We start from the raw sequence: 26,559 nt of genomic DNA on the forward strand, positions 1-26,559 counted from the left end.
ACTAAAGGACACCAATAAGAAGAATAAACTTGCTTGGGCCAAGAAACACGAGCAATGGACATTAAACCGGTGAAAATCTGTCCTTTGGTCTGATGAGTCCGAATTGGAGATTTTTGGTTCCAACCGCCGTGTCTTTGTGAGACGCAGAGTAGGTGAACGGCATATGTGGTTCCCATCGTGAAACATGGAGGAGGAGGTTTAGGGGTGCTTTGCTGGTGACACTGTCTGTGATTTATTTAGAATTCAAGGCACACTTAACCAGCATGGCTACCACAGCATTCTGCAGGTATACGCCATCCCATCTGGTTTGCGCTTAGTGGGAGTATCATTTGTTTGTCAACAGGACAATGACCCAACACACCTCCAGGCTGTGTAAGGGCTATTTGACCAAGAAAGAGAGTGAAGGAATGTTGCATCAGATGACCTGGCCTCCACAATCACCTGACCTCAACCCAATTGAGATGGTTTGGGATGAGTTGGACCGCAGAGTGAAGAAAAAGCAGCCATCAAGTACTCAGCATATGTGGGAACTCCTTCAAGTCTGTTGGAAAATCTTTCCTCATGAAGTTGGTTGAGAGGATGCCAAGAGTGTGCAAAGCTGTCATCAAGGCAAAGTGTGGCTAATTTGAGGAATCTATCATCTAAAATATATTTGCATTTGTTTTAACACTTTTTTGGTTACTACATGATTCCACATGCATTATTTAATAGTTTTGATGTCTTCCTATTGTTCTACAATGTAGAAAAACGTAAAAAATAAGAAAAACCCTTGAATGAGTAGGTGTGTCCAAAGTTTTGACTGGTACTGTATGTCTGTACCATGACTCTGGGTGTGTGATGGGTCAGTACCTGATAGAGAGCACCAAGGCAGGTTAAAGGTTAAATAATAACTCCAGTCTGTTAGCAGACGTAGGTAAATCTCTATAAGAGAAATCAAGGGAGTGTTAGGGAGGAAGGAAGGTCTATCATCATCAAGCAGCACCACTCTGGGCCCGCTTCATCCTCAACAGAAAGTTCCTCTTCTCCTCCAGGAGTTCCTGGATGCGTTTGTTCCGTGTTCTCTCCCGGAGGAACACCCGGCTCCGTCTGGGGATCAGGTTGTTTTGGGAGATGACATTGTCTACTCCGATGATCTGGTTGTAGAGAACGTCAATGGAGTTATTTTCGCTGGTCTCCTCCTGGTGGCTTAGCGGCCACATGTGCTTTTTGGTTGTTGTTATGGGAGGCTTGGCTGTCATTTGCTCTGTCATTAACTCTGTTGTTGGCCCTACCGTGGTTGTTGTGGGAACAATGGAGCTCACAGATATGTACTCCGTGATTTTCGGCCAATCAAGGGTGGTCATATCTATGATATCATCCCTGGGGACTGTAGGAATCATCACTGTGATGTCATCATCATAAGGCATGGTTCCAATGGGCATTGTGACATCAGTGCCATAGGGCACGGTTCCACTAGGTATTATGACATCACCACCGCTGGACATTGTGACATCAGTGTATGGGATGGTTCCACTGGGCGATGTCACATCCTCAAAGTAGTTTGTTTCAGTTGGCTTTAGGACATCATCCGTGTTGTATGGGCTGCTGGGAGTTGAGGTTTCTGCTCCTGTTATGTCATAGCTGTGAATGGGGGTCACTGTGGTGTCATTGCTGATAAAGGTGAAGTTAACGTTTGAGTCAGTAAACAGGCTGCTGGGAGTTGTAGTGTATATGCTGGTGCTGGTGGAGACGGTGAAAAAGGGGTAACTTCTGGTTGTGTCTCTGGGGGTCACACTGTGCTCTGGTGTCGTGTGTATGGGGATGGGGTATGTGGTGAAGTATGGGTGGGGTGTATAGGTGTGTGTTGTGCTCATCGGGCGCGGCGTGGTATAAGGTATATGCATTGTACTTCTTGGATGAACCGTGGGCTGAAGGGGGGTGTTGTTATCCTTGGGCCAAGGCAGAGGTCGAGGCAGGGGGCGAGGCAGCGGGCAAGCTGTGACCCGGGGAGGGAGACTGGTGGTCAGGCTGCTGTTGGTCACGTTGCTGCAGGACTTGCAGCACATGCGCCTGTAGCCTGGTAGAGCACAGTAGTGGATCAGCACCTCCATGCGACAGATCATTGACCTGTCTCCATGACAACGCTGCTTGCCTGTGGGCGAGAGAACAAAGAGTTGAGACTGGGCCAGACTGGGAATGGAGCTGTTTGTGTGTGTGTGTGTGTGTGTGTGTGTGTGTGTGTGTGTGTGTGTGTGTGTGTGTGTGTGTGTGTGTGTGTGTGTGTGTGTGTGTGTGTGTGTGTGTGTGTGTGTGTGTGTGTGTGTGTGTGTGTGTGTGTGTGTGTGTGTGTGTGTGTGTGTGTGGTACAACCCCTACATCAAAAGTTTGGACACATCTACTCATTCAAGGGTTTTTCTTTATTTTTTATTATTTTCTACATGTAGAATAAAAGTGAAGACATCAAAACTATGAAATAACATCTGGAATCATGCAGTAACCAAAAAAGTGTTAAACAAATCCAAATATATTTTATATTTGAGATCCTTCAAAGTAGCCACCCTTTGCCTTGATTACATATTTGCACACTCTTGGCATTCTCTCAAACAGTTTAATGAGGTAATCACCTGGAATGCATTTCAATTAACTGGTGTGCCTTGTTAAAAGTTAATTTGGGGAATTTCTTTCCTTCTTAATGTGTTTGAGCTAATCAGTTGTGTTGTGACAATGTAGGGGTGGTATACAGAAGATTGCCGTATTTGGTAAAAGACCAAGTCCATATTATGGCAAGAACAGCTCAAATAAGCAAAGAGAAACAACAGTCCATCATTACTTTAAGACATGAAGGTCAGTCAAGCTGGAACATGCCAAGGACTTTAAACATTTTTTAAAAAGTGCTGTCGCAAAAACCATCAAGCACTATGATGAAACTGTCTCTCATGAAGACTGCTACAACAAAGGAAGACCCAGAGTTACCTCTACTGTAGAGGATAAGTTCATTAGAGTTAACTGCACCTAAGATTGTAGCCCAAATAAATGCTTCACAGAGTTCAAGTAACAGATACATCTCAACATCAACTGTTCAGAGGAGACTGCATGAATCAGGCCTTCATGATCGAATTTCTGCAAAGAAACCACTACTAAAGGACATCAACAAAAAGAAGAGATTTGCTTGGGTCAAGAAACACGAGCAATGGACTGGTGGAAATCTATCCTTAGGTCTGATGAGTCCAAATTTGAGATTTTTAGTTCCAACCGCCATGTCTTTGTGAGACAGAGAAGGTTAAGGAATGATCTCTGCATGTGTTTCTCCCACCGTGAAGCATGGAGGAGGAGGTGTGATGGTTTGGGGGTGCTTTGCTGTTGACACTGTCTGCGATACGCCATCCCATCTGGTTTGCATTTAGTGGGACTGTAAACTGGTTTTTCAACAGGACAAAACACACCTCCAGGCTGTGTAAGGGTAATTAGATCAAGGGGATTGATGGAGTGCTGCATCAGATGACCTGGCCTCCACAATCACCTGACCTCAACCCAATTGAGATGGTTTGGGATGAGTTGGACCGTAGAGTGAAGAAAAATCAGCAAACAAGTGCTCAGCATATGTGGGATTTCCTTCAATACTGTTGGAAAATAATTCCTCATGAAGCTGATTGAGAGAATGCCAAGAGTGTGCAAAGCTGTCAAGACAAAGGGAGACTACTTTGAAGAATCTATCATCTAAAATATATTGAATTTTTTTTGCAACACTTGTTTGGTTACTACATGATTCCATATGTGTTATTTCATAATTTTCATGTCTTCACTATTATTCTACAGTGTTAAAAAAATAGCAAACATAAAGAAAAACCCTTGAATGAGTGTCCAAACCTTGGACCCTGGTACTGTACGTTTACACACGGTGCAGAGAAAAGTAGTAGAGGTAGTAAAGCCAGACCATTAGCAGTAGTGCAGGAAGGAAGAAGAAGTAAAAGGAAACCCAAGCAGCTATCGACAGAGTCGACAGAGTCAAAAGATTAGTCTATAGCAACTGAAGAAGAGTGGTGTGGGCTCTCTTTTGTGGTGCTGGAACAGTAACCTGGCTCTCTTGTGTTGTGTTGTGATGCTGGAACAGTAACCTGGCTCTGTTGTGTTGTGCTGTGATGCTGGAACAGTAACCTGACTCTCTTGTGTTGTGGTGCTGGAACAGTAACCTGGCTCTCTTGTGTTGTGTTGTGTTGTGATGCTGGAACAGTAACCTGGCTCTGTTGTGTTGTGTTGTGATGCTGGAACAGTAACCTGGCTCTGTTGTGTTGTGCTGTGATGCTGGAACAGTAACCTGGCTCTGTTGTGTTGTGTTGTGATGCTGGAACAGTAACCTGGCTCTGTTGTGTTGTGTTGTGATGCTGGAACAGTAACCTGGCTCTGTTGTGTTGTGTTGTGATGCTGGAACAGTAACCTGGCTCTCTTGTGTTGTGGTGCTGGAACAGTAACCTGGCTCTCTTGTGTTGTGTTGCGATGCTGGAACAGTAACCTGGCTCTGTTGTGTTGTGTTGTGGTGCTGGAACAGTAACCTGACTCTCTTGTGTTGTGGTGTTGAAACAGCAGCCTGACTCTTTCAGACCAAACTGACATTTTCTGACATCTCATCTGTCTTCTTTATTAGTTTCCGATTAGAACCATCAATTTATTACATCAATATCACTCTGTAAATGTTTCTAATGCAGGATAAGAGGGTGGATCTTATTTAATTGAGTCTTTCTTTATTACTTTCATGGCAATATCACATTATAGGACAATGTTTAAGCCTTTGTAAAGTTGGATCAATCTGTGAGTTGAATTCCCCTGGATGCTCGTTCTGCGCTCCTCCTCACACAAAGCCCAACCATCACAAACTCAGGAGGAGAGAGTGAGAGCGCTTTTTAAATTTTTATTTTTTTATTTATACAACTTTGCAGTTGATAATGACAGGAACTGAAACGATGAGATGTACTCCCTCCTCAATATATAGATATATTATTTTCTTAAGAAAAATAAATAAACTGTATCGAAAGGTACAAGTTCACAGTCACTTTGGTAAAACACTTCATTACTTTGAAATCAACCAATCAATCAGGTTAGTTAATCAATTGATAGTAAGTCAAATTAATAAATTACATAAATTAATACATAGATTTGGATGTTAAATAAATAAAATACAGAATTCTCCATGATGAATGATGTAAAAACTGGAATGGCACGTTTAAGTGTCATATGAAACATTTACAAAACATGAACACATTTTTCCCTGATAAATCAAAGTGCATATAGACGCAGTGCACATAGTTCTTCTGAATGTTTCCCCGACGTTAATCCAACGTCAGCCCAACGTCAGCCAGCCCCACCCATCAGGCTAGTGAAGCCACGAAACAGTTACCCATAGTATAGAATATTATATATATATTTTTTTCCATAAGTAAGAAGATAACAGTCATGAACATTATTAAACACAGTCAACACCAATGTTATATACAGTATCGCACTGCAAGGTCTGGCATCATTGGCCTCCTACCGTCCGACTCCAGCACGAAACCTCAGATAGCTCGCTATATATTCACAACAGAAACATGTGATCACAATACAATGACAAGCCTGAAGTGTTTTTGTAGATGCCGTCGTCAGTGTGTCGATCGATACCCGTGGCCCTTTGTAAACCGTAGGCCGGTGCTCAGACCAAGTTCCAAACCCTATGTTTGTTGTAGGTTCTGATGGTTTTCGTGTGAGTTTGCTTGTTGGTTTGAAGCTGCCTCTAAGTGAATAATACATGTTTTGATGAGTAAAGCCATCTCTTTCACAGATAAATGCCATTACATTCAATCCAAGATAAGGCATTGTTCATGTGTTTATTGTTCATCACAAAAGGAAAAAACAAAATTGGATGATTTTCAAATGAAGGTCTATGAGGTATTTCTGTATCAGAGTTGTATGTCTATGAGAAGCCTGCATGAACACACGCACTCACATACGCACACGCACACACAAGCATGCACAGACACGCATCAACATACACATACAGTCACTCATACACACACACACAGTCTCACACAATCACCCACACACAGTCTCACACACACACAGTCTCACACAATCACACACACACAGTCTCACACACACACAGTCTCACACAGTCTCACACACACAGTCACACACAGTCTCACACACACACACACACACACACAGTCACACACACACACACACACACACACACACACACACACACACACACACACACACACACACACACACACACACACACACACACACACACACACACACACACACACACACACACACACACACACACACACACACACACACACACACACACACACACTATGAGGGATGCAAATGCATGCATGACAAAAACGTGATCCTTTCCCGAAAGAAAATAACAAGCAACAGTAAACCACTTTATCCATCTGAGAAAATGGAGAGGCAACTAACTGACCAAGTCCTGCATAATATCGGTCTATACCCCCTTTCCTCCCGAAAACGTTCCTCTTTTTAAATATCAACTTCTGTGTTAATGTAAAATCAATTAAAAAAATACACATAACAGTCAAGGATCGAAGTGATCAATAGCAGTCCGTAGGATTAGGCAAATAAGCTACAGCTTATTCATGGTAAAACATTATTATTATTTATATTATTGTTACTCGTATAGATTTTAGATGTGTATATATATATATATATATATATAAATACAAATATATTTATAGATGTATTTGTTTTAAAGTTTGCAAGCACAAATAAGCTGCATTTATTGAACTTTAATATAACAGTCAAAGAGGATGGTTGATGAGGTGGTGAAATGGGAAGCAACCTCACATGGTAAAACTACCCTGTTTTTATTAGCATTTTACTCTTCTTCACTCTCGGCCTCTTCACCCAACAGCTCTGTGTACAATAATCCTAAAAAGTGTTTGTTTGTGTCAACTCCTGTCCCTGTGCTGAATTTCTGTCAGTCTGAGAATGGGACCTAGAACGAGATAAACCTTTGTTCTCATTCTAGAATGGAACCAGGATGTGAGATGAGCATTTAGCAAAGATGTCCTCATTGTGACAAGATCACATTCACAATAAAGCTTTTTAAAACTTTTTTTTCTTTTTTCTTTTCATTATTTTCCACACTTGTCGCCCTCAAACGATGACGGCACGGTGACAAAAAAAATTGCACCCGCATCTCAGGAGTGTGAACCATGACGACTCGCAACTAGCTCGCGCAAAACATGGCCGCCAAACAGAGGGGCCTCTCATGACTCACCGGCTCAACCATGCCACTAAGAGCCGCCAATCAAACCTGCTTGTCTTTTTCCATTTCCACCTTCTCTTCAATGTTTAAATGTTTTTCTTTTTAGTTTTGACTGGCCAGCGGTTACAACACAATGCTCCACAAAGGAGAGAGAGAGAAAAGAGAAGAGAGAGACAGAGCAAGAGAGAACCAACCAACCAATCAGCACACAGGAGCCAGAGACCTCCCCCAATCAGAGCTGTCTCAGACACAGAGAGAGAGAGAGACACACACGCCCCAAAAGAGAAGCGAAAAGCTGGCGCTCGCTCGCGGGCGCGGCCACAGGCACGGACACGGGGGAGGGGTGGGGGGTGGTCAGGGGGTAAGCCTGCCCCCGGGACCCCTAGCCCAGGCCTGTTGCAGGGTGAAGAGGACAGAGAGAGAGGGCAAGGTCCAGGTCAGGACCGCCATGCACCGGAGGTTGGGCCCAGAGCTATAAAGGGATGGTTTTTTACGTGAGCTGTTCCTCTGGTAGGGCAAGTCTGGGTCAGGGCGGGACAGCCACTGGATCAGGATGTTGCCGTTCTTATTCAGGTCCGACGAGCCTCCTGGAGATTGAGAAAGGAGGGAATAATATCAGAGATGAAAATGAGTATGAGTTCATCAGGAGAGATTTATACTCCCCACTACCTATACTAAATTACTTTCAGTCACCGATTTCTTTAAATGTTTTGTGTTGTGTATAGCGTAATGGGGCCAGGCCATAATACTTACTTGGACATGGCGCCAAGCGACAGATGCGGATGGTGTCTGGCTTGCTGTCCAGGCAGAGACCGATGGTGTTGTCACGCGTATGACACAATGCCTGCCTCTGCTGTGTCCCATTGGCACACGTCACCGAGCACTGTGGTCACACGAGCATAGAAAGAGAGTGTGAGAATAGGCTATACACAACAACCTCCAACATCATAAACACACACACCTACACACACACACAGACTCCATACCACACATCTACATGCATACAAACTAAATAATAAGCCCCTATGTATTCATCCACCAGTACCCCCCTCCACCCCCAGCCTCCCATCCTTACCTGTGACCAGGGCCCTACTCTCCACTGTGCAGGGCAGAGCTCTCTGTTGCAGGGCCTGCGTGCCTCAGGCCGGTCGTCATTGCAGTACTTGCTGTGAATGGAGCGCTTGTTGCCGTTGTCTAAGGGCTGAACACAGCGAACGGACCTCACCTGGTACCCTGTTTTACCGCATGTCTTACTGCATGGCTCCCACGGACCATCCTCCCAGCTACAAGGAACAAGAGAGAGTCAGAGGGAGGCACAGACAAAAACATACCTCGAGGCCTTGTTCCATTTCGGTCACTAGCCCTTTACTCTCCAACCTCTTTGGTGTTCACAGGTTCACAGACCAAGGAGTGACATTGAACAGCGGCCTACTTCTACGTAAACCTGAATATGAACCACACAAACATATCCATACGTACATGGGCTGTGAGCACTCCTTCTGGTTGCAGTCTCTGCTGATGGCGCGAGGCTTCTTGATGTTCTCACAGTAGCGTCGGTGGACCATCTTACTGTCCGCTCTCCTTCTACAGCCGAACCGGGTATACTGCTTACCTTTTAAGGCCGGACACACACAAACATCTGTTAGGCAACGAGCTCCACATCCAAATCTCCTATCATGTTCCCCAGTCACCCGGTGTCTTCCTGTGCTAGTGGTGTCACTGTGAAATACCTCCCCCACAGGGCTTGGAGCAGAAGGACCATTTCTTCAGGGCCCACTCGTAGAAGGAGGTGTCATCCAGCAGCATGTTGTTCTCTATTGCAGACAGCAGGTCCATGTGGATGATGTACTTATAGGAAAGGGTCACCTTGGCATCTCCATGGGACTGCACCTGGACACGGTCGACAACAGCACAATCATATTAGTTTAGGTCATATATATAAAGCAAATGTCAGGACTGGAAATGTCATAAACTCAATGCTGGACCATCAACCATCAAAATCAAGCTATAACAATCATATATGGTAAGGATTAAGTGTGTATTTTGTGACTTGTATGAGTGCTTGGGTGTGTGTGTGTGTGTGTGTACCATGATGAGGACTCCGTGTCTGAGTGGTCCGTTGGTCTGTAGTGTCTCCTTGTCATGGTCATTATTCATGTATTCCCACTCCACACCCTTCTCTATGACCGCACGGGATTCTGGGAGGTCTCCCTCTGCATTCAGGAAGAACTGTCCTGATGCCTGGTTCTTCACCGCTGGGGAGGGAGGTGGAGTTATAAACTGGAATACTCACACTTACACACACAAACACGCAGGCACACACACACACACACACACACACACACACACACACACACACACACACACACACACACACACACACACACACACACACACACACACACACACACACACACACACACACACACACACACACACACACACACACACACACACACACACACACACACACACACACACACACCGCACGCACACATTTTATACCTAGGATGTGTGCGGTTGGCTTAATCTCTTGGATTAGTAGGTGTCTCGCCCCTCGAGGGATTTCAAGTACTTTGAGGAAACCTGAAATGAAAACACCACATTACCCTGAGGTCCAGACGCCCACAGAGAAAACATCTTTTCAACTTTGTCAGGATACATTTTCACTCAACTTTCATTCAACTTTATTGTTCAGGGCTAATTTCTGTGTACACGGGGTACATTTCAAATACAATTTTAACTGCTCTTAGTTTTGCCAGCCAGGGTCATCAACAGTCAATTCCAGGAAATGTATCAAAATGTGTTTTTTTCCTTATTTCAGCTGGATGATATTTATTTAATATGAGGTCATGGTATAGTGATTCACATCATCGTTGGGCGGTGATCCTGCTCATATGGTAATGCTTTGAACAGGACATGATTCTAGCCAGGGCCAATGTCCACAAAGCGTCTGATTAGGAGTGCTGATCTGTCCATACAATATCATTCATTATGATCTAAAATAGTGAAACTGATCCTAGATCAGCACTCCTACACTGAGGATTTGTTGATAAGGGCCAAGCTTATTATCTCCATGTGACCAGTAGAGGGGACTCTTTAGTTAGTTATCCAGTGAAGTTGTGACCACTTCATCAGAATAGGACTCAGGCCAGGAAAACAACCTCATCTATCTCACTTCCTGCACTGTTTTCATGCTCTTTCATGTTCCAAGGTCTGACAACTCAGTTACATATTACCTTATTGGTCTCAGTCTGCCACAGTGGTGTGTGTGTGTGTGTGTGTGTGTGTGTGTGTGTGTGTGTGTGTGTGTGTGTGTGTGTGTGTGTGTGTGTGTGTGTGTGTGTGTGTGTGTGTGTGTGTGTGTGTGTGTGTGTGTGTGTGCGTGCATGCGTGTGTGTGTGTGTGTGCGTGTGTGTGCGTGTGTGTGTGTACCTTGTTTCTTGGCACTGCGAGTGAAATTGCCCTTGATGATCTTGCAGCTGGAGTTGTCTCCTCCACAGACGCCACATTTGTCCTCCTGTTGGGAGGACCCTACCACGCTGTCACAGCCTACTTTCTGCAACACGCAGGCACACACACACACACACACACACACACACACACACACACACACACACACACACACACACACACACACACACACACACACACACACACACACACACACACACACACACACACACACACACACACACACACACACACACACACACACACTAGAGTATTATGGACACACACAAAGTTATGAACACTGACACACACCTCACACAGTTGCAGACAGTCACGCACACACATAACTAGGGTTGCAATATTTTTTGCAAACCTACATATATTTGACAACAAACACACTGCTATATTTATGGACACACACACTGACCTCACAGTCCCCGCGCACACACACACTGTAGGGGTCTTTATATGAGCAGCGCGTGCCGTCTTGGACCAGCCTCTGCATGTTGATCTTGTCTCGGGTCTCCGTGGACTGGCAATGCAGGTGGCAGCGCTGCTTAGCTGCACAACCCATACACACACGTTACAACACTTGATTTACATCCATCGCTAGTAGAACAGAACCACACAGAAACATTGTCTTAAGACACAGAGCCCTAATTGTGCCAAGCTTCACCTCTATTTTCCATGTTCTCCTGCAGTTTGAGTGTGTATGCAATGTGACTATGTCTGACAGTATTACAGAACAGGCTGTGAAGGGGATCTGGATTTATACTGTATAGGTGAATCCCAGTATGCAGAGAAAACATGAAAGTGGAGGGGGAGGTTAAAAGAAGTACTAGCCAAGCCCAGCATATATCCCTTACAATAAGGACACAGCTCAGAGTTATATACCCTTTGTGTGGGCAATGGAGGATCTCTGTCTAGCCTGTATGTGTTTATGTAATCTCCCGAGCCAGACGTGTGTATATACCGACTATGCAATAGCTATAAAGTCTGTCATGCAAGATTGGTATTTAAGTGGATTTGAATGTTCATTGTGTATGTAAACTTGCTGCAAAACAAATTGCCGAAGGATTGACTCAACTATGTAAACCACAGAATCCCTATATGATTTACATTTTACAGACGCTCTTATCCAGAGTGACTGCATACATTTTTGTACTGGTCCCCCATGGGAACGGAACCCTGGCATTGCAAGCACCATGGTCTACCAACTGAGCCACACGGGATCTGATCTGAGATGACTCGAACTATGTCTTCAGTATGCAATGTTCCAAATGCACTGTGATCACCTTACTGATATTACATAGTATTAGAAACACTCAGATTGGGAGTTGAGTACTCATTGACTCATGCCGATACACAGTCCGTCACTCCCTCACTCCTCCAGCCAGAGTCCCCAGAGAGGGGGCCGATGCCACAGATCATCCCAGAGGGAGAGAGAGTTCTCTGGGTGAGATTACCCTTACCAGCTGGACTCTGGATGACCAAAGCAGCTGGAACAATCAATGCTTGTAGAAAGTGTTTGTTTTTTTAACTGTAGAGCAATGTTACGAGGATGTTTGTGGCTAAAAACACAACATTGACAGTATTTTACAACAGGTGTAATTAATTATTAGATTTCGAGCAAAGTCTAGATTTTCATACAGACTCACTCTAGTTCTCTCACACTATCTCTAAACCCTCGAGATGAAAACACACTAATGGAATTCATTCTAACTTCTCTCCTTACCTCTCCTTTCCCCCCTTCTCTATCTTCCCCTCTCTCTCTCCCCTCTCCCGCAAGTACTTGAGACAATGTGGAGAAAAGTATTTAGCATGGGGACTGGATCTGCAAGGCTCGCAAACTCTTTAAACTCATACTCACACTTATAGATGAGGTAAGGGCGTTTTGTTTGGAGATGGCGAGAAAAAAGGGATGTTATGGGGATCCCATTCTGGGTTCTGATGGTTTAAACACATACAGTATGACTATGTTCTGTGGGTCACAACAGCTGAAGAGCTGAGAAAAGAGGGAGGGAGGGGGGATGGGAGGAAGAGCGACCAACACACTGACTAAGACTGACCGACGCACCGAACAACACACAGACTAACACACCTACTGACCGACCGACACACAGACAGACAGGCTAAAAAAGAGCTTAGATGATTAAGTTGAGTGTGATAGGTTAGAGATAGAAGAGAGTGTTTTTTAAAAGGGGTTCAATAAAGGGGTTGCCGTTTTAGAATGGTTCAAAGGCAAGGGTTCTGTTTTTTAAGATGGGTGCTTCACACAAGAGGAGCTGACTTATGTCCCACAACCCACCATTTCAGGAAGTCTGTGTGTAGGCTACTTACGTTCCGTGTGTTCATAAGGCAGCCAGTGGTGCTTGTTGTTGTGGAACTCAAACTCAGGGTCCAAGCTACGGCACTGCTCCTCCCTGAAGTCACTGTACAGCTCCTCACACTCCTGGCTGTTACACAGCTGGAACTGGTGGTTAGTCCCCAGACAGGTACGACCTCCATTAGCAGGCCTGGAGACAACAGTGAAATGTTTTATTTAACCAGTCATGTCAGTAAGAACAAATTCTTATTTACAATGACGGCCTACCCCGGCCAAACCTGGACCACCCTGGGCCAATTGTGCCCCGCCCTATGGGACTCCCAACTACGGCCGGTTGTGATACAGCCTGGAAATCAAACCAGGATCTGTAGTGACACCTCCAGCACTGAGATGCAGTGCCTTAGACCGCTGTGCCACTCAGGAGCCCATTCAATTGGTAAATGTGAACAGTGAATATGTTCTGTTCTGTTAGGACAAGCTCTAACGCTCTTGAACCATGATACTATGCAAGCATTGCTAGGAAGATTTGTCAGTATTTAGGGTTTAAAAAAATACCGTACCTGGGGTTGTTGCATTCACGGGTTCTAAACTGCACCCCTCCTCCACAGGTACGAGTACAGGACCCAAACTGGCTCCACATGTCCCACCCACCATCCTGCTTTATCATGTCAATGGTCAGCCAGATACAGTGACCTTTGAAGCAGTGCTGTGATAGGACGAGAGAGGGGAAGAAACTGTAGGATGGTATTATTTTTACCATTAGGGTGGTGTGTGTGTGTGTGTGTGTGTGTGTGTGTGTGTGTGTGTGTGTGTGTGTGTGTGTGTGTGTGTGTGTGTGTGTGTGTGTGTGTGTGTGTGTGTGTGTGTGTGTGTGTGTGTGTGTGTGTGTGTGTGTGTGTGTGTGTACAGTACCAGTCAAAGGTTTGGACACACCTCCTCATTCAAGGGTGTTTATTTATTTTGTACTATTTTCTACATTGTAGAATAATAGTGAAGACATCAAATCTATGAACTAACACATGTGGAATCATATAGTAACCAAAAAAGTGTTAAACAAATATAAATGAATTTATATTTTAGATTCTTCAATGTAGCCACCTTTTGCCTTGATGACAGCGTTGCACAGTCTTGGCATTCCCTCAATTAGCTTCACCTGGAAAGCTTTTCCAACAGTCTTGAAGGAGTTCCCACATGCTGAGGCTGCTTTTCCTTCACTCTGCGGTCCAACTCATCTCAAACCATCTCGAATTGGTTTGTGATTGGGTGACTGTGGAGGGCAGGTCATCTGATGCAGCACTCTATCACTCTCCTTCTTGGTAAAATTGCCCTTACACAGCCTGGAGGTGTGTTGGGTCATTGTGCTGTTGAAAAACAAATGGTAGTCCCACTAAGTGGCAGGTAGCCTAGTGGTTAGCGTGTTGGGCCGATAACTGAAAGGTTGCTAGATCGAATCCATGAGCTGACAGATTCAAAACTTGTCATTCTGCCCCTGAACAAGGCAGTTAACCCACTGTTCTTAGGCTATCATTGTAAATAATAATTTGTAATTAACTGACTTCCCTAGTTAAATAAAAACTAATAAAAGTACAAACCAGATGGTGTGGTGTATTGCTGCAGAATACTGTGGTAGCCACGCTTGAATTCACCATTACACCTCTTCCATGCTTCATGCTGGGAACCACATCTACGAGATCATCCATTCACCTACTCTGCATCTCCCAAAGAACCAAAAATCTTAAATTATGACTCATCAGACCAAAGGACAGATTTATACCGGTCTAATGTTCTTGGCCCAAGCAACTCTCATCTTCTTATTGGTGTCCTTTAGTAGTAGTTTCTTGGCAGCAAAATCGACCATGAAGGCCTGATTCATGCAGTCTCCTCTGAACAGTTGATGTTGAGAAGTGTCTGTTACTTGAACTCTGTAAAGCATTTATGTGTGTCACACCCTGACCTTAGATAGCCTTTTTATGTCTCTATTTGGTTTGGTCAGGGTGTGATTCGGGTGGGCATTCTATGTTCTGTTTTCTATGTTTTTGTATTTCTATGTTTTGGCCAGGTATGGTTCTCAATCAGGGACAGATGTCTATCGTTGTCTCTGATTGGGAATCATACTTAGGTAGCCTTTTCCCTTTTGTCATTGTGGAATGTTGTCTTTGTTAGGGGCACTATAGCCCTTGTCAGCGTCAAGGTCGTGGCCTTGATTTCTTGTTTTATTGGCGACATTTGACTAAATAAAAGAAAATGTACGCTCACCACACTGCACCTTGATCTTCCTTGAACGATGACCGTGAAAATGTGAGCTGCAATCTGAGGTGCAGTTAACTCTAATGAACTTATCCTCTGCAGCAGAGGTTTCTCTGGGTCTTCCTTTCCTGTGGCGGTCCTCGTGAGAGCCAGTTCCATCATAGTGCTTCATGGTTTTCTGACTCTGCACTTAAAGAAAGTTCTTGACATTTTACGGATTGACTGACCTTCGAGTTTTACAGTAATGATGGACTGTCGTTTCTCTTTGCTTATTTGATCTGTTTTTGCCATAATAGGAACTTGGTCTTTTACCAAATAGGGCTATCTTCTGTATACCACCCCTACCTTGTCACAACACAACTGATTGGCTCAAATGCATTAAGAAGGAATGAAATTTCACAAATTAACTTTTAACAAGGCAAACCTGCTAATTGATATGCATTCCAGTTGACTACCTCATGAAGCTGCTTGAGAGAATGCCAAGAGTGTGTAGAAAATGTTAAAAATAAAGAAAAACCCTTGAATGAGTAATGGTGTCCAAACTTTTGACTGGTACTGTGTGCGTGTGTGTACCTTCCCATCCCCACACATGGTGCCATCGATGGGTGGTCCTTTCTTGGTCTTGCAAAAGAAGGGGTTGTCAGGGTGGCTGCACCACAGCTGTTTGCAGGGGTCAAACGTCCGGTACTGCAATGGACAGACAGAGAAGACTCCTCACACACACATCCTCTCACATTATACACACACAGCCAGTAACTGGGTCTTTACCGAAAACATATAGTATCACCAGACAAGGCAGGTGACTTGCAACAGGTCACTCTTTCTCGTATACAGACACCGAGACACTGGGAGTAGCTAACATCACGGAACATTCCAGAAATCACCTCAGACCTACTACACCAGAGAGAACAGATCAATTGGACCATTGACTGTACTGCACATGTACAAGAAAATATACAAAACCTCAACATCTATAAGGGTCCAGACGGCAGTGTACTGTAGTAGTCCTTCACTGTTTCACTGTTACAACAACACGGCTGTACAGGAGGTCAAAGAGCATGCAGACAAAACCAAAGAGGATGAGGAGAGAGAGACTCTGACTGAGAGAACCTGCAGGTCTGTGGGGTCAGAGAGGAGGGCAGGGAGAGCAGAATGTGATGGGTAAGAGGTCAACTGTCAATTGTTGCCCCACAGAGTAGGATAATGTTGTCCTTATTCAGTTTTACGTTCCATGGCTCTAATGGGGACAGTTAACTAATAGTTGTAATCATTTCTAAATGGAGTCTCTGCTTCGTCTGTCTTTCACCTGTTTCCCTCCGTTCCCCCCTCTGTCCCCCGTTCCACAATAACAAAGCCGACCCAGACTCTCTACCCAGAATGACCTCAGGTGTCCCCTACAGTTGAGCCCACAACAGGGTCAAAGGTCAGCCTGCGGTTGGCACTGATGACATCAGCCTGGTAGGCTGGCACGCGACACTGCAGGATCCTAAACCTGATCATAGAAAAGCAGCTCTCGCACCAGACCTTTCTTTCTGCCTGGAAAGGACTTCTCTTTCTCTTTCTTCCCATCCCTTTTCCAATATCTTTGCCAATATCGCTTTCCGAATGGCCAAATAGTGACACATAGATTTACAGTGAAAGGCGCCGTGTGTGTGTGTGTGTGTGTGTGTGTGTGTGTGTGTGTGTGTGTGTGTGTGTGTGTGTGTGTGTGTGTGTGTGTGTGTGTGTGTGTGTGTGTGTGTGTGTGTGTGTGTGTGTGTGTGTGTGTGTGTGTGTGTGTGTGTCAGTGTTGAGCTCATTTGCTATGGTTCACTTTTTCTGGCTAGCTGTCTGGGAGAAATCCAGAACTCTTTTCCTTTTTGGCACTAAATGAAAACTAAAAAAGTGTATGTTTAGAATTCTGCAGAACACATGCCAGTCACGATCATGTGACGATGGGTAGAACGAAAGAACGGAAGATAAACAAGTAACGATGACAACCATACTGATAATCAGAAGAAAAAGAAAGTGGCCACATCGCTCCGAGGGGGAGGATAGGGGGGTAACCTTACCTGTGTTCCAGCCTGGCCCACCTTTTGCAGCTAAAGGAATGAATGGTTTGACAAGAGAATAAAGGGTAATCTAGCAACGAGTGCAAAGCCCTGCAAAGAGTAGGTCAGCTCAACTCTCATCTCTCAATCACAAAACAGCTCCCGAGATACAAAGATAAGATCTTTAGTCAGTGTCAAGATGCCTTGAGGGACAGACCTATTCAAGTGGGGACTTACATGGAGCGTAACAAACATTAGGACCACCTTCCTAATATTGATTTGCTCCCCCCCCCCTATTTGCCCTCAGCATAGCCTCAATTTGTCTGAGCATAGACTCTGCAAGGTGTTGAAAGCATTCCACAGGGATTCTTGACTCCTTCGCTTCCCACAGTTGTGCCAAGTTGGCTGGATGTCCTTTGGGAGGTGGACCATTCTTGATGCACACGGTAAACTGTTGAGAGTGGAAAACCCAGCATCGTTGCAGTTCTTGACACAAACTGGTGGGACTGGCAGCTACTACCATACCCCGTTCAAAGTCTTGCCCATTCACCCTCTGGCTGGAAAATATACACAATCCATGTCTCCATTGTCTCAAGGCATAAAAATCCTTCTTTAGTCTCCTCCCCTTCATCTACACTGATTGAAGTGGATATAACGGATAAGGGATCAGAGCTGTCCCTTGGATTCACCCGGTCAGTCTATGTCGTGGAAAGAGCAGGTGTTCATCATGTTTTGTACACTCAGTCTATGTCGTGGAAAGAGCAGGTGTTCATAATGTTTTGTACACTCAGTCTATGTCGTGGAAAGAGCAGGTGTTCATAATGTTTTGTACACTCTAGTCTGGAAAGAGCAGGTGTTCATCATGTTTTGGAAAGAGCAGGTGTTCATCATGTTTTGTACACTCAGTCTATGTCGTGGAAAGAGCAGGTGTTCATCATGTTTTGTACACTCAGTCTATGTCGTGGAAAGAGCAGGTGTTCATGTTTTGTACACTCAGTCTATGTTGGAAAGAGCAGGTGTTCATAATGTTTTGTACACTCAGTCTATGTCGTGGAAAGAGCAGGTGTTCATAATGTTTTGTACACTCAGTCTATGTCGTGGAGGTGTTCATAATGTTTTGTACACTCAGTCTAATGTCGTGGAACTCGGTCTATGTCGTGGAAAGAGCAGGTTCATCATGTTTTGTTCGTGGAAAGAGCAGGTGTTCATAATGTTTTTCAGTCTACACAGGTGTTCATGTTTTGTACACTCAGTCTATGTCGTGGAAAGAGCAGGTGTTCATCATGTTTTGTACACTCAGTCTATGCAGGTGTGGAAAGAGCAGGTGTTCATAATGTTTTGTACACTCAGTCTATGTCGTGGAAAGAGCAGGTGTTCATAATGTTTTGTACACTCAGTCTATGTCGTGGAAAGAGCAGGTGTTCATAATGTTTTGTACACTCAGTCTATGTCGTGGAAAGAGCAGGTGTTCATAATGTTTTGTACACTCAGTCTATGTCGTGGAAAGAGCAGGTGTTCATCATGTTTTGTACACTCAGTCTATGTCGTGGAAAGAGCAGGTGTTCATCATGTTTTGTACACTCAGTCTATGTCGTGGAAAGAGCAGGTGTTCATAATGTTTTGTACACTCAGTCTATGTCGTGGAAAGAGCAGGTGTTCATCATGTTTTGTACACTCAGTCTATGTCGTGGAAAGAGCAGGTGTTCATCATGTTTTGTACACTCAGTCTATGTCGTGGAAAGAGCAGGTGTTCATAATGTTTTGTACTCAGTCACTCAGTCTATGTCGTGGAAAGAGCAGGTGTTCATCATGTTTTGTACACTCAGTCTATGTCGTGGAAAGAGCAGGTGTTCATCATGTTTTGTACACTCAGTCTATGTCGTGGAAAGAGCAGGTGTTCATCATGTTTTGTACACTCAGTCTATGTCGTGGAAAGAGCAGGTGTTCATCATGTTTTGTACACTCAGTCTATGTCGTGGAAAGAGCAGGTGTTCATCATGTTTTGTACACTCAGTCTATGTCAGTAGGGAATTCAGTGAGGAGTGGGGACTTATTTTATTGCGGTGTGGATGTTATCCATGTAACCCTGCTCATCACGGTATCATTGGGGACTGAAGTGTGAAGTGGATGGCTTTTCAACTGCTGGCACCACTACAGTGAGTACTTGTTATTGTGGTAACATATATGAATCGAGTATGTATACATTAGTATAAGCAATAGTTAGTGCATATGTTAGTATACCACTCGTTCCTTTGGAGAGTTCTTACCGCGGTGCACATCATGTAGCCCACGCCGAAGTCGAAGCGACACTGTTCGTTCATGGAGTAGTGCAGACCAGGAAGTCTGGGCAGGGACGGCCAGTTATGTTCGTAGGGGTCATCACGAAGACATTCGTAGGATCTGGGTCAAAAGAGACATTGTGACCTAACAGTGTTGTCACATTCATTTCAGGTTTTATATTCAGTGAATTAAAACAGAGTAGCAATGATTCTATTCAAATGTTTTTTATAAAACTTTGTTTGGAACAATAGTTGCAGAAAAATGTTCAGGACCCTTCCTCAGGCTGCATGCTTTTTTTGATGTGGGAGAATGTAATAGTCATTAATAGAAGCTCTGTATGATGTGACCACTGATGACAGCCCTATTAAAGTGGAGTTCCGTTTGTTTGTTCAGTTGTTTGTTTGATGTTGGAGTCATTCAGGTCTGGTGAAAAGGAATGTAAACAAGTGTGTGTGTGTGTGTGTGTGTGTGTGTGTGTGTGTGTGTGTGTGTGTGTGTGTGTGTGTGTGTGTGTGTGTGTGTGTGTGTGTGTGTGTGTGTGTGTGTGTGTGTGTGTGTGTGTGTGTGTGTGTGTGTGTGTGTGTGTGTGTGTGTGTGTATGTATATAGTAGGTGTGTGATAGACTCACTGTAGGTAACGTCCCAGCTCCTGCTGGCTACAGCGGGACCAGTGGAAGCGGTGGAAGGCAGCTTGGACCAACGGGGCCATGATGCTCCCCATGTGCACCTCATCTCCACAGCGATTCCCCTGGCCGTCGTGCTCCATACCCAGCCTGGGGGAGGGAGGAAGGGGAATTCCTCAATATGTGGACAGGTATATGTATCTAATTGTGTGTTTCATTGTGGATATAATGCTTTTGAATTCAAGTCTTTACAGTTTGTGTGTGTGTGTGTGTGTGTGTGAAGGGCGGGGGGAGGGTTGAATAAAGAGAGAACGATGCATTAAAACAATTCAGAAATCTATAATTATTGAGCAATTTATATCTATAGGCTACATTAAGGTTTTTCTTTCATTATTTTTATCTGGCATTGGTCCGTAAGCCTAAGTGTTAGGACCGAATACACATCAAACTGTATGCGCACCAAACACACACCAATTGCCAAATGCTTTTGGGAACATGGGCAGAGAAATATTCAGGGGAAAACAATGAAGAAGTGTTAAAGAAAAACTTCATTGTTAAAAACATTTTCAAGAGAAAAAAAGCAAACTGTACAACGCATTTTTTATATTTGTGGGTGTGGGTCAGATTTTTGTACTTTTGGTTGTGGTAGGGTGCAGTTGAACAAACAGCTGACCTACGCTTCACTAGTGTGTATGTACTCACACATGTCCTGTCTCGTGGGCTACCACGAAGGCAGAAGAAAAGCCATCCTCGTGGTTCAGAGTACAGCTCCTTACCGGGTGACACATCCCTGTTACTGGAGCATAACCTGAAGAAGAGGGAGGGGAAAGAGAGAGGGAGAGAGGGGGAGAGAGGGAGAGGGGGAGAGAGAGAGAGAGAAGGGGGAGAGAGAGAGAGAGAGAGAGAGAGAGAGAGAGAGAGGGGGAGAGAGAGAGAGAGAGAGAGAGAGAGAGAGAGAGAGAGAGAGAGAGAGAGAGAGAGAGAGAGAGAGAGAGAGAGAGAGAGAGGGGGGGAGAGAGAGAGAGAGAGAGGGGGAGAGAGAGAGAGGGGGAGAGAGAGAGAGGGGGTGAGAGAGAGAGAGAGAGAGGGGGAGAGAGAGAGAAGGGGGAGAGAGAGAGAGAGAGAGAGAGAGAGAGAGAGAGAGAGAGAGAGAGAGAGAGAGAGAGAGAGAGAGAGAGAGAGAGAGAGAGAGAGAGAGCATGACGATGCATAAAGCACTGTGGTCACATCATTTGAATGAGTTCAACTTTGCTACAGTACTGTGACCTGACTGTGTCTTTCTCAGAGTACCCACAGTCTCTGTCTCATTCTTTCAGTGCTCTGTTCTCTCTATCGGCTAGCAGGTCCGTTTCTGTGGTCTCTCTCTGTTCTCTCTAGCAGGTCTGTGGCTATAGTCTCTCTGTTTTCTCAAGCAGGTCTGTGGCCATAGTCTATCTCTGCTATCTCGAGCAGGTCTGTAGTTATAGTCTCTCTGTTCTCCCTAGCAGATATCTGGCAATAGTACCTCTCTGTTATCTTTAGCAGGTCTGTGGCTGTAGTCTCTCTGTGTTGTGTTCTTCCTAGCAGGGCTGTGGCTGTGGCTGTAGTGTATTGATTTTCTCTCTAGCTCAAGGCTCAAGGGTAGCTGAAGGGCTGCTGTAGACCACTGCTTCAGAGCTACAGAACTCCCCCGAGACACGCTGCTAGCCTGCTCTCACTCTGACTTCACTAAACGCAACAACACAACAGAACAAAACTGTATGTACGTTTGTGTGTGTGTGTGTGTGTGTGTGTGTGTGTGTGTGTGTGTGTGTGTGTGTGTGTGTGTGTGTGTGTGTGTGTGTGTGTGTGTGTGTGTGTGTGTGTGTGTGTGTGTGTGTGTGTGTGTGTGTGTGTGTGTGTGTGTGTGTGTTACCCTGCATGCCGGTAGGCCCAAACTCCTGTCGTGTGAGGAATATAGCGTGGTCGTGGTACTCTGCATCTCCTGTGTCCTGTTTCTGCTGCAGGAAGGCCCAGCGACACACATTCTCCAGACTCTGAGACGGGTTCCCCAACTCTATCAGACTCATAGACTAGATATATATAGAGAGAGAGAGAGTAGAAAAGGAAAGGAGAGAGGAGAAAAAAATTGTAGCAGATGTTCAGTCTGAAGTTCATGTGACTCTTCAATCAACTCTTCTAGTATTTCTACTTGTACATCCTCATCTGCACATATATCACTCTAGTGTAAATTGCTCAATTGTAATTACTTCGCCCTATTGGCCAATTTATTGCCTTACCTCGTTACTTCATTTGCACACACTGTATACAGATTTTTATATTGTGTTATTGACTGTACGTTTGTTTATCCCATGTGTAACTCTGTTGTTTTTGTCGCACTGCTTTGCTTTATCTTGGCCAGGTCGCAGTTGTAAATGAGAACATGTTCTCAACTGGACTCCCTGGTTAAATAAAGGTGAAATAAAAACACGTAAAAAAATCAGGCTGTCAGTGACAAGAGTGTATCTAAATGTATCACGCTATTACTGATGTGTCCAGCAGGTGTCAGTATTGCATTAGCAGTTGGCCACAGGGTGGACCCGCAAGATGCCAAGGTGAGCTAAAATACCTTTGGTGTTATAGGGTACTTACATGCTTGCCTTAGACAAAACTACAATAATTTTAAGATGTACACATATTCTCCTACTGCAGAGTCATTTTCTTACATTAAATACTGCATTTCCTGATTCTGTGAAATTCACAGCAATTTATTTTATACATATGAACCCAAACATACATACTTATAGAAATAAGTATTTCTTATGCAATGGTTACATTTTCCCAGAATAATACATACTCCCACATATAGACCTACATTATCTCTCTCTCTCTCTCCGTCACCTCTCCTGTTCTTTCTCAATGTATCAGCCACTCCTTTTTCTTCTCTCTCCACCCCCTCTCACCCCCCCACCCCCACTTTCTATTTTCACACATACACATTGTACAGTTCAATTCTGCCTCTCTGTCCTGCAGTGAAGACATATGACCGCCTCTCTGGTCAAATGATGGAGTAAGAAATGTATGTGGTGAACTAACATACATCTGTGTGTGTGTTTGTGTGTGAGTGAGTGAGTGTGTACGTGTGTGCGTACACTCAGGGTTGCTCGACCAATCTGCAGGTTGACCATGCACTTTGTTATGGGTGTAAGATGGCACAGTGATGCCATCTGTTGGTAAATGTTAATTACTGCAATTCCAGTGTTTTTACCGATGTGCTTGAGATACCCGGATGTATTGCAATGTACTGAACAAGACTGGTTACTCGCATCAATGCCTCTGTCTCGTCATTAAACATTCAAACACACTTCTCCGTTGCCAAGAGAATTGGGGATGATGGACAGTCTTGGCCTGAGCTGCATGCTGATAGAGGTGGGGCCACGAGTGCCGGTCAAGGAGTGTGTGTGTGTGTGTGTGTGTGTGTGTGTGTGTGTGTGTGTGTGTGTGTGTGTGTGTGTGTGTGTGTGTGTGTGTGTGTGTGTGTGTGTGTGTGTGTGTGTGTGTGTGTGTGTGTGTGTGTGTGTGTGTGTGTGTGTGTGTGTGTGTGTGTGTGTCTGGGTGTATGCCGGTACTCTGAAAACTTCCATTGAGACAAGGTAGAGAGAGGAGAGTAGAAAGAAGTGTAAGGTTAGGGTTAGGGTTAGGAATAAGGTTAGCAGTGTGGTTTAGCTTAGGGTTAGGTTAAAAACCTGATTTTATGAAGATAAATTGTAGAACTTCCGCTTTGCAGCTTGGCCAGATAGTGTCAACCGAAGAAAATATAAAGTATATTATGCAATATAGAGGTTTGGAATACTATAGAGTATCAGTTCCATGCTCTATCGGTAGTAACACCCTGTGGGGTTGTCTGTCCTCAATCACAAACACACACACATACATGCATGTACAACAGACAGACAGACAGACAGACAGACAGACAGACAGACAGACAGACAGACAGACAGACAGACAGACAGACAGACAGACAGACAGACAGACAGACAGACAGACAGACAGACAGACAGACAGACAGACAGACAGACAGACAGACAGACAGACAGACAGACAGACAGACAGACAGACAGACAGACAGACAGACAGATAGATAGATAGATAGATAGATAGATAGATAGATAGATAGATAGATAGATAGATAGATAATGGGAAAACACCCGTTTCCGGATTACATCTTCAAACTAAGGCCATTTGTGGCATGGATCTGTGACACGGAGATGTGTCCATCATGGGTAAGATAGTCCAGCTAGCTACATTTTCAGATATTGCAGTACACGTTTCTAATTTTGACAGAAAGTGGTTTCATTTGAAGCTAAAGTGTACGGTTAGCTAGCGTTGGATGGCTGGCACCCTAGCTAACATTAGGTGGTGTGCTATGTGTGATCTTATATGTTGTTTACCCAGCTAAGTTAATTGTTTACCTAGGTATTTAGCTACATGTCTGAAGCTAAAGTGTACAACACCCGTTGAATATGGCCGGTGTCAGTAAACGTCGGCAAAAAAGGTACAATGACATTTTTGCCAGCAGAGTTGGTTAGGCTGTTTTCATGTTATCCAGAGGTAAACAAATCACCTGCCAGAGCGTCAAGTGTGTGCTCTGAACGCAAGGAGATGGGTGGGGCTAAAGCTTAAGAGGGTGTGAACGATGCTGAATGGGTGTAGACAAAGAAGAGGTCTCTCACCGAAACACTAAAATGCCATTTTCTCAGAAGTGAGTTTTCAAGTTGATCAACTTTCAAAGCAGAATTACTTTCCCATTGTTCCTTAAATTCAGTGTATGATATACCATTTTGTAGCTCTGAGTCTCTACTTTTATCCAATGTAAAAACAGAAATTCAAATTTTTCTACATAAGTGTAACGGTGTTCTTCGTTTGTCGAAAGAGAGTCGGACCGAAATGCAGCGTGGTTGTTACTCATGTTCTTTAATGAATGAATTGCGATACATAAAATAACTTATACAAATACAAAACAACAAACGGAACGTGAAAACTAATTACAGCCTATCTGGTGAACACTACACAGAGACAGGAACAATCACCCACGAAATACAAAGTGAAACCCAGGCTACCTAAATACGGTTCCCAATCAGAGACAACGAGAATCACCTGACTCTGATTGAGAACCGCCTCAGGCAGCCAAGCCTATACAACACCCCTACTCAGCCGCAATCCCAAATACTACAAAACCCCAATACGAAATACAACAAAATAAACCCATGTCACACCCTGGCCAAATAATTAACGAAAACAATAAGACTGAATCCAGATGGTGAGTCACATATGAGTCACATATGAGGATGCTTGTTCATCGACTATTTTTAAATTTGATTTATTTAACCAGGCAAGTCAGTTAAGAACATATTCTTATTTACAATGACGGCCTACCCCGGCCAAACCCGGATGATGCTGGGCCAATTATGCGCCGCCCTATGTGATGCAGCCTGGATTTGAACCAAAGACTGCAGTGACACCTCTTGCACTGAGTTGCAGTGCCTTAGACCGCGGAGCCACTCGAGAGCCCCCAGCGCTGCCTTCAATACCATAGCTCCATCTAAGCTCACCACAAAGCTCACGGCCCTGGGTCTGAACTCATCCCATGCAACTGGGTCCTAGACTGCGTGACGGGTCACCCCCAGCTGCTAAAGGTAGGCAACATTAGCTCCTCAACAGTGATTCTCAACACAAGGGTGCGTCCTCAGTCCCCTCCTGTACTCCCTGTATACCCATGACTGCGTGGCCTCACACAGTTCCAAATCCATCATCATGTTTTCTGACGACACAACATTATTAGGCCTGATTACCAACAATGACGAGACGGCCTACAGGGAGGAGGTAGGCACTCTGATGTGGTGCCTGGTACACAACCTCTCCCTCAACGTCAGCAAAACAAAGGAGCTGATTGTGGACTTCAGGAAGAACTAGGCTGGACAAGCCCCCATCCACGGGGATGCTGTGGAGATGGTCAAAAACGTAAAGTTCCTCGGCGTACACATCTCTAAGCAGCTGAAATGGTCAAACCACATGGATACCTTTGGTGAAAGAAGGCACGACAATGACTCTTCAACCTCAGGATGCTGAAGAAATGCAATCTGTCCCAGAGGGCCCTCATTGTGTTATACAGGAGCACCATCGAGAGCATACTGTCGGGATTCATCAAAGATTGGTACGTCAACTCCACTGTCGCGGAGAGCACGCTCAGCCAAACGCACCATTGGGTGCACACTGACTGCCCTCCAGGACACTTACAACACCAGGGGTCGCAGGAAGGCCAAGAAGATAATTAGGGACCCCAGCCACCAGAGCCATGGCCTGTTCTCCCCAATTCCATCACTAAAAAGCAGGCAGT

General features: G+C 44.6%; 1 protein-coding gene across 2 annotated transcripts in view; it reads right to left on the reverse strand.

Moving 5' to 3' along the window:
• Window positions 1-708: 708 nt before the first annotated feature.
• Window positions 709-26,559, reverse strand: part of LOC123993252 (A disintegrin and metalloproteinase with thrombospondin motifs 2-like) — a 143,150-nt gene continuing 117,299 nt past the window's right edge. Inside the window, exons 4-21 of one of the 2 annotated variants that reach the window (XM_046295183.1) lie at window positions 22,099-22,255; window positions 20,907-21,012; window positions 20,211-20,354; window positions 19,570-19,702; window positions 17,324-17,353; window positions 15,846-15,959; window positions 13,586-13,731; window positions 13,040-13,215; window positions 11,127-11,260; window positions 10,682-10,805; window positions 9,752-9,832; window positions 9,335-9,501; window positions 8,977-9,136; window positions 8,726-8,858; window positions 8,322-8,529; window positions 8,000-8,129; window positions 7,741-7,833; window positions 709-2,131 (exon numbers count right to left, since the gene is read on the reverse strand). In XM_046295183.1, coding sequence (XP_046151139.1) covers window positions 972-2,131; window positions 7,741-7,833; window positions 8,000-8,129; window positions 8,322-8,529; window positions 8,726-8,858; window positions 8,977-9,136; window positions 9,335-9,501; window positions 9,752-9,832; window positions 10,682-10,805; window positions 11,127-11,260; window positions 13,040-13,215; window positions 13,586-13,731; window positions 15,846-15,959; window positions 17,324-17,353; window positions 19,570-19,702; window positions 20,211-20,354; window positions 20,907-21,012; window positions 22,099-22,255 — 3,396 coding nt within the window. In that variant the 3' untranslated portion in view covers window positions 709-971. The remainder of the gene's footprint in view (window positions 2,132-7,740; window positions 7,834-7,999; window positions 8,130-8,321; window positions 8,530-8,725; window positions 8,859-8,976; window positions 9,137-9,334; window positions 9,502-9,751; window positions 9,833-10,681; window positions 10,806-11,126; window positions 11,261-13,039; window positions 13,216-13,585; window positions 13,732-15,845; window positions 15,960-17,323; window positions 17,354-19,569; window positions 19,703-20,210; window positions 20,355-20,906; window positions 21,013-22,098; window positions 22,256-26,559) is intronic. The other variant, XM_046295184.1, reaches the window with a different exon arrangement.

The sequence above is a fragment of the Oncorhynchus gorbuscha genome, linkage group LG13 (assembly GCF_021184085.1).
Source record: "Oncorhynchus gorbuscha isolate QuinsamMale2020 ecotype Even-year linkage group LG13, OgorEven_v1.0, whole genome shotgun sequence".
NCBI classification, from domain to species: domain Eukaryota; kingdom Metazoa; phylum Chordata; class Actinopteri; order Salmoniformes; family Salmonidae; genus Oncorhynchus; species Oncorhynchus gorbuscha.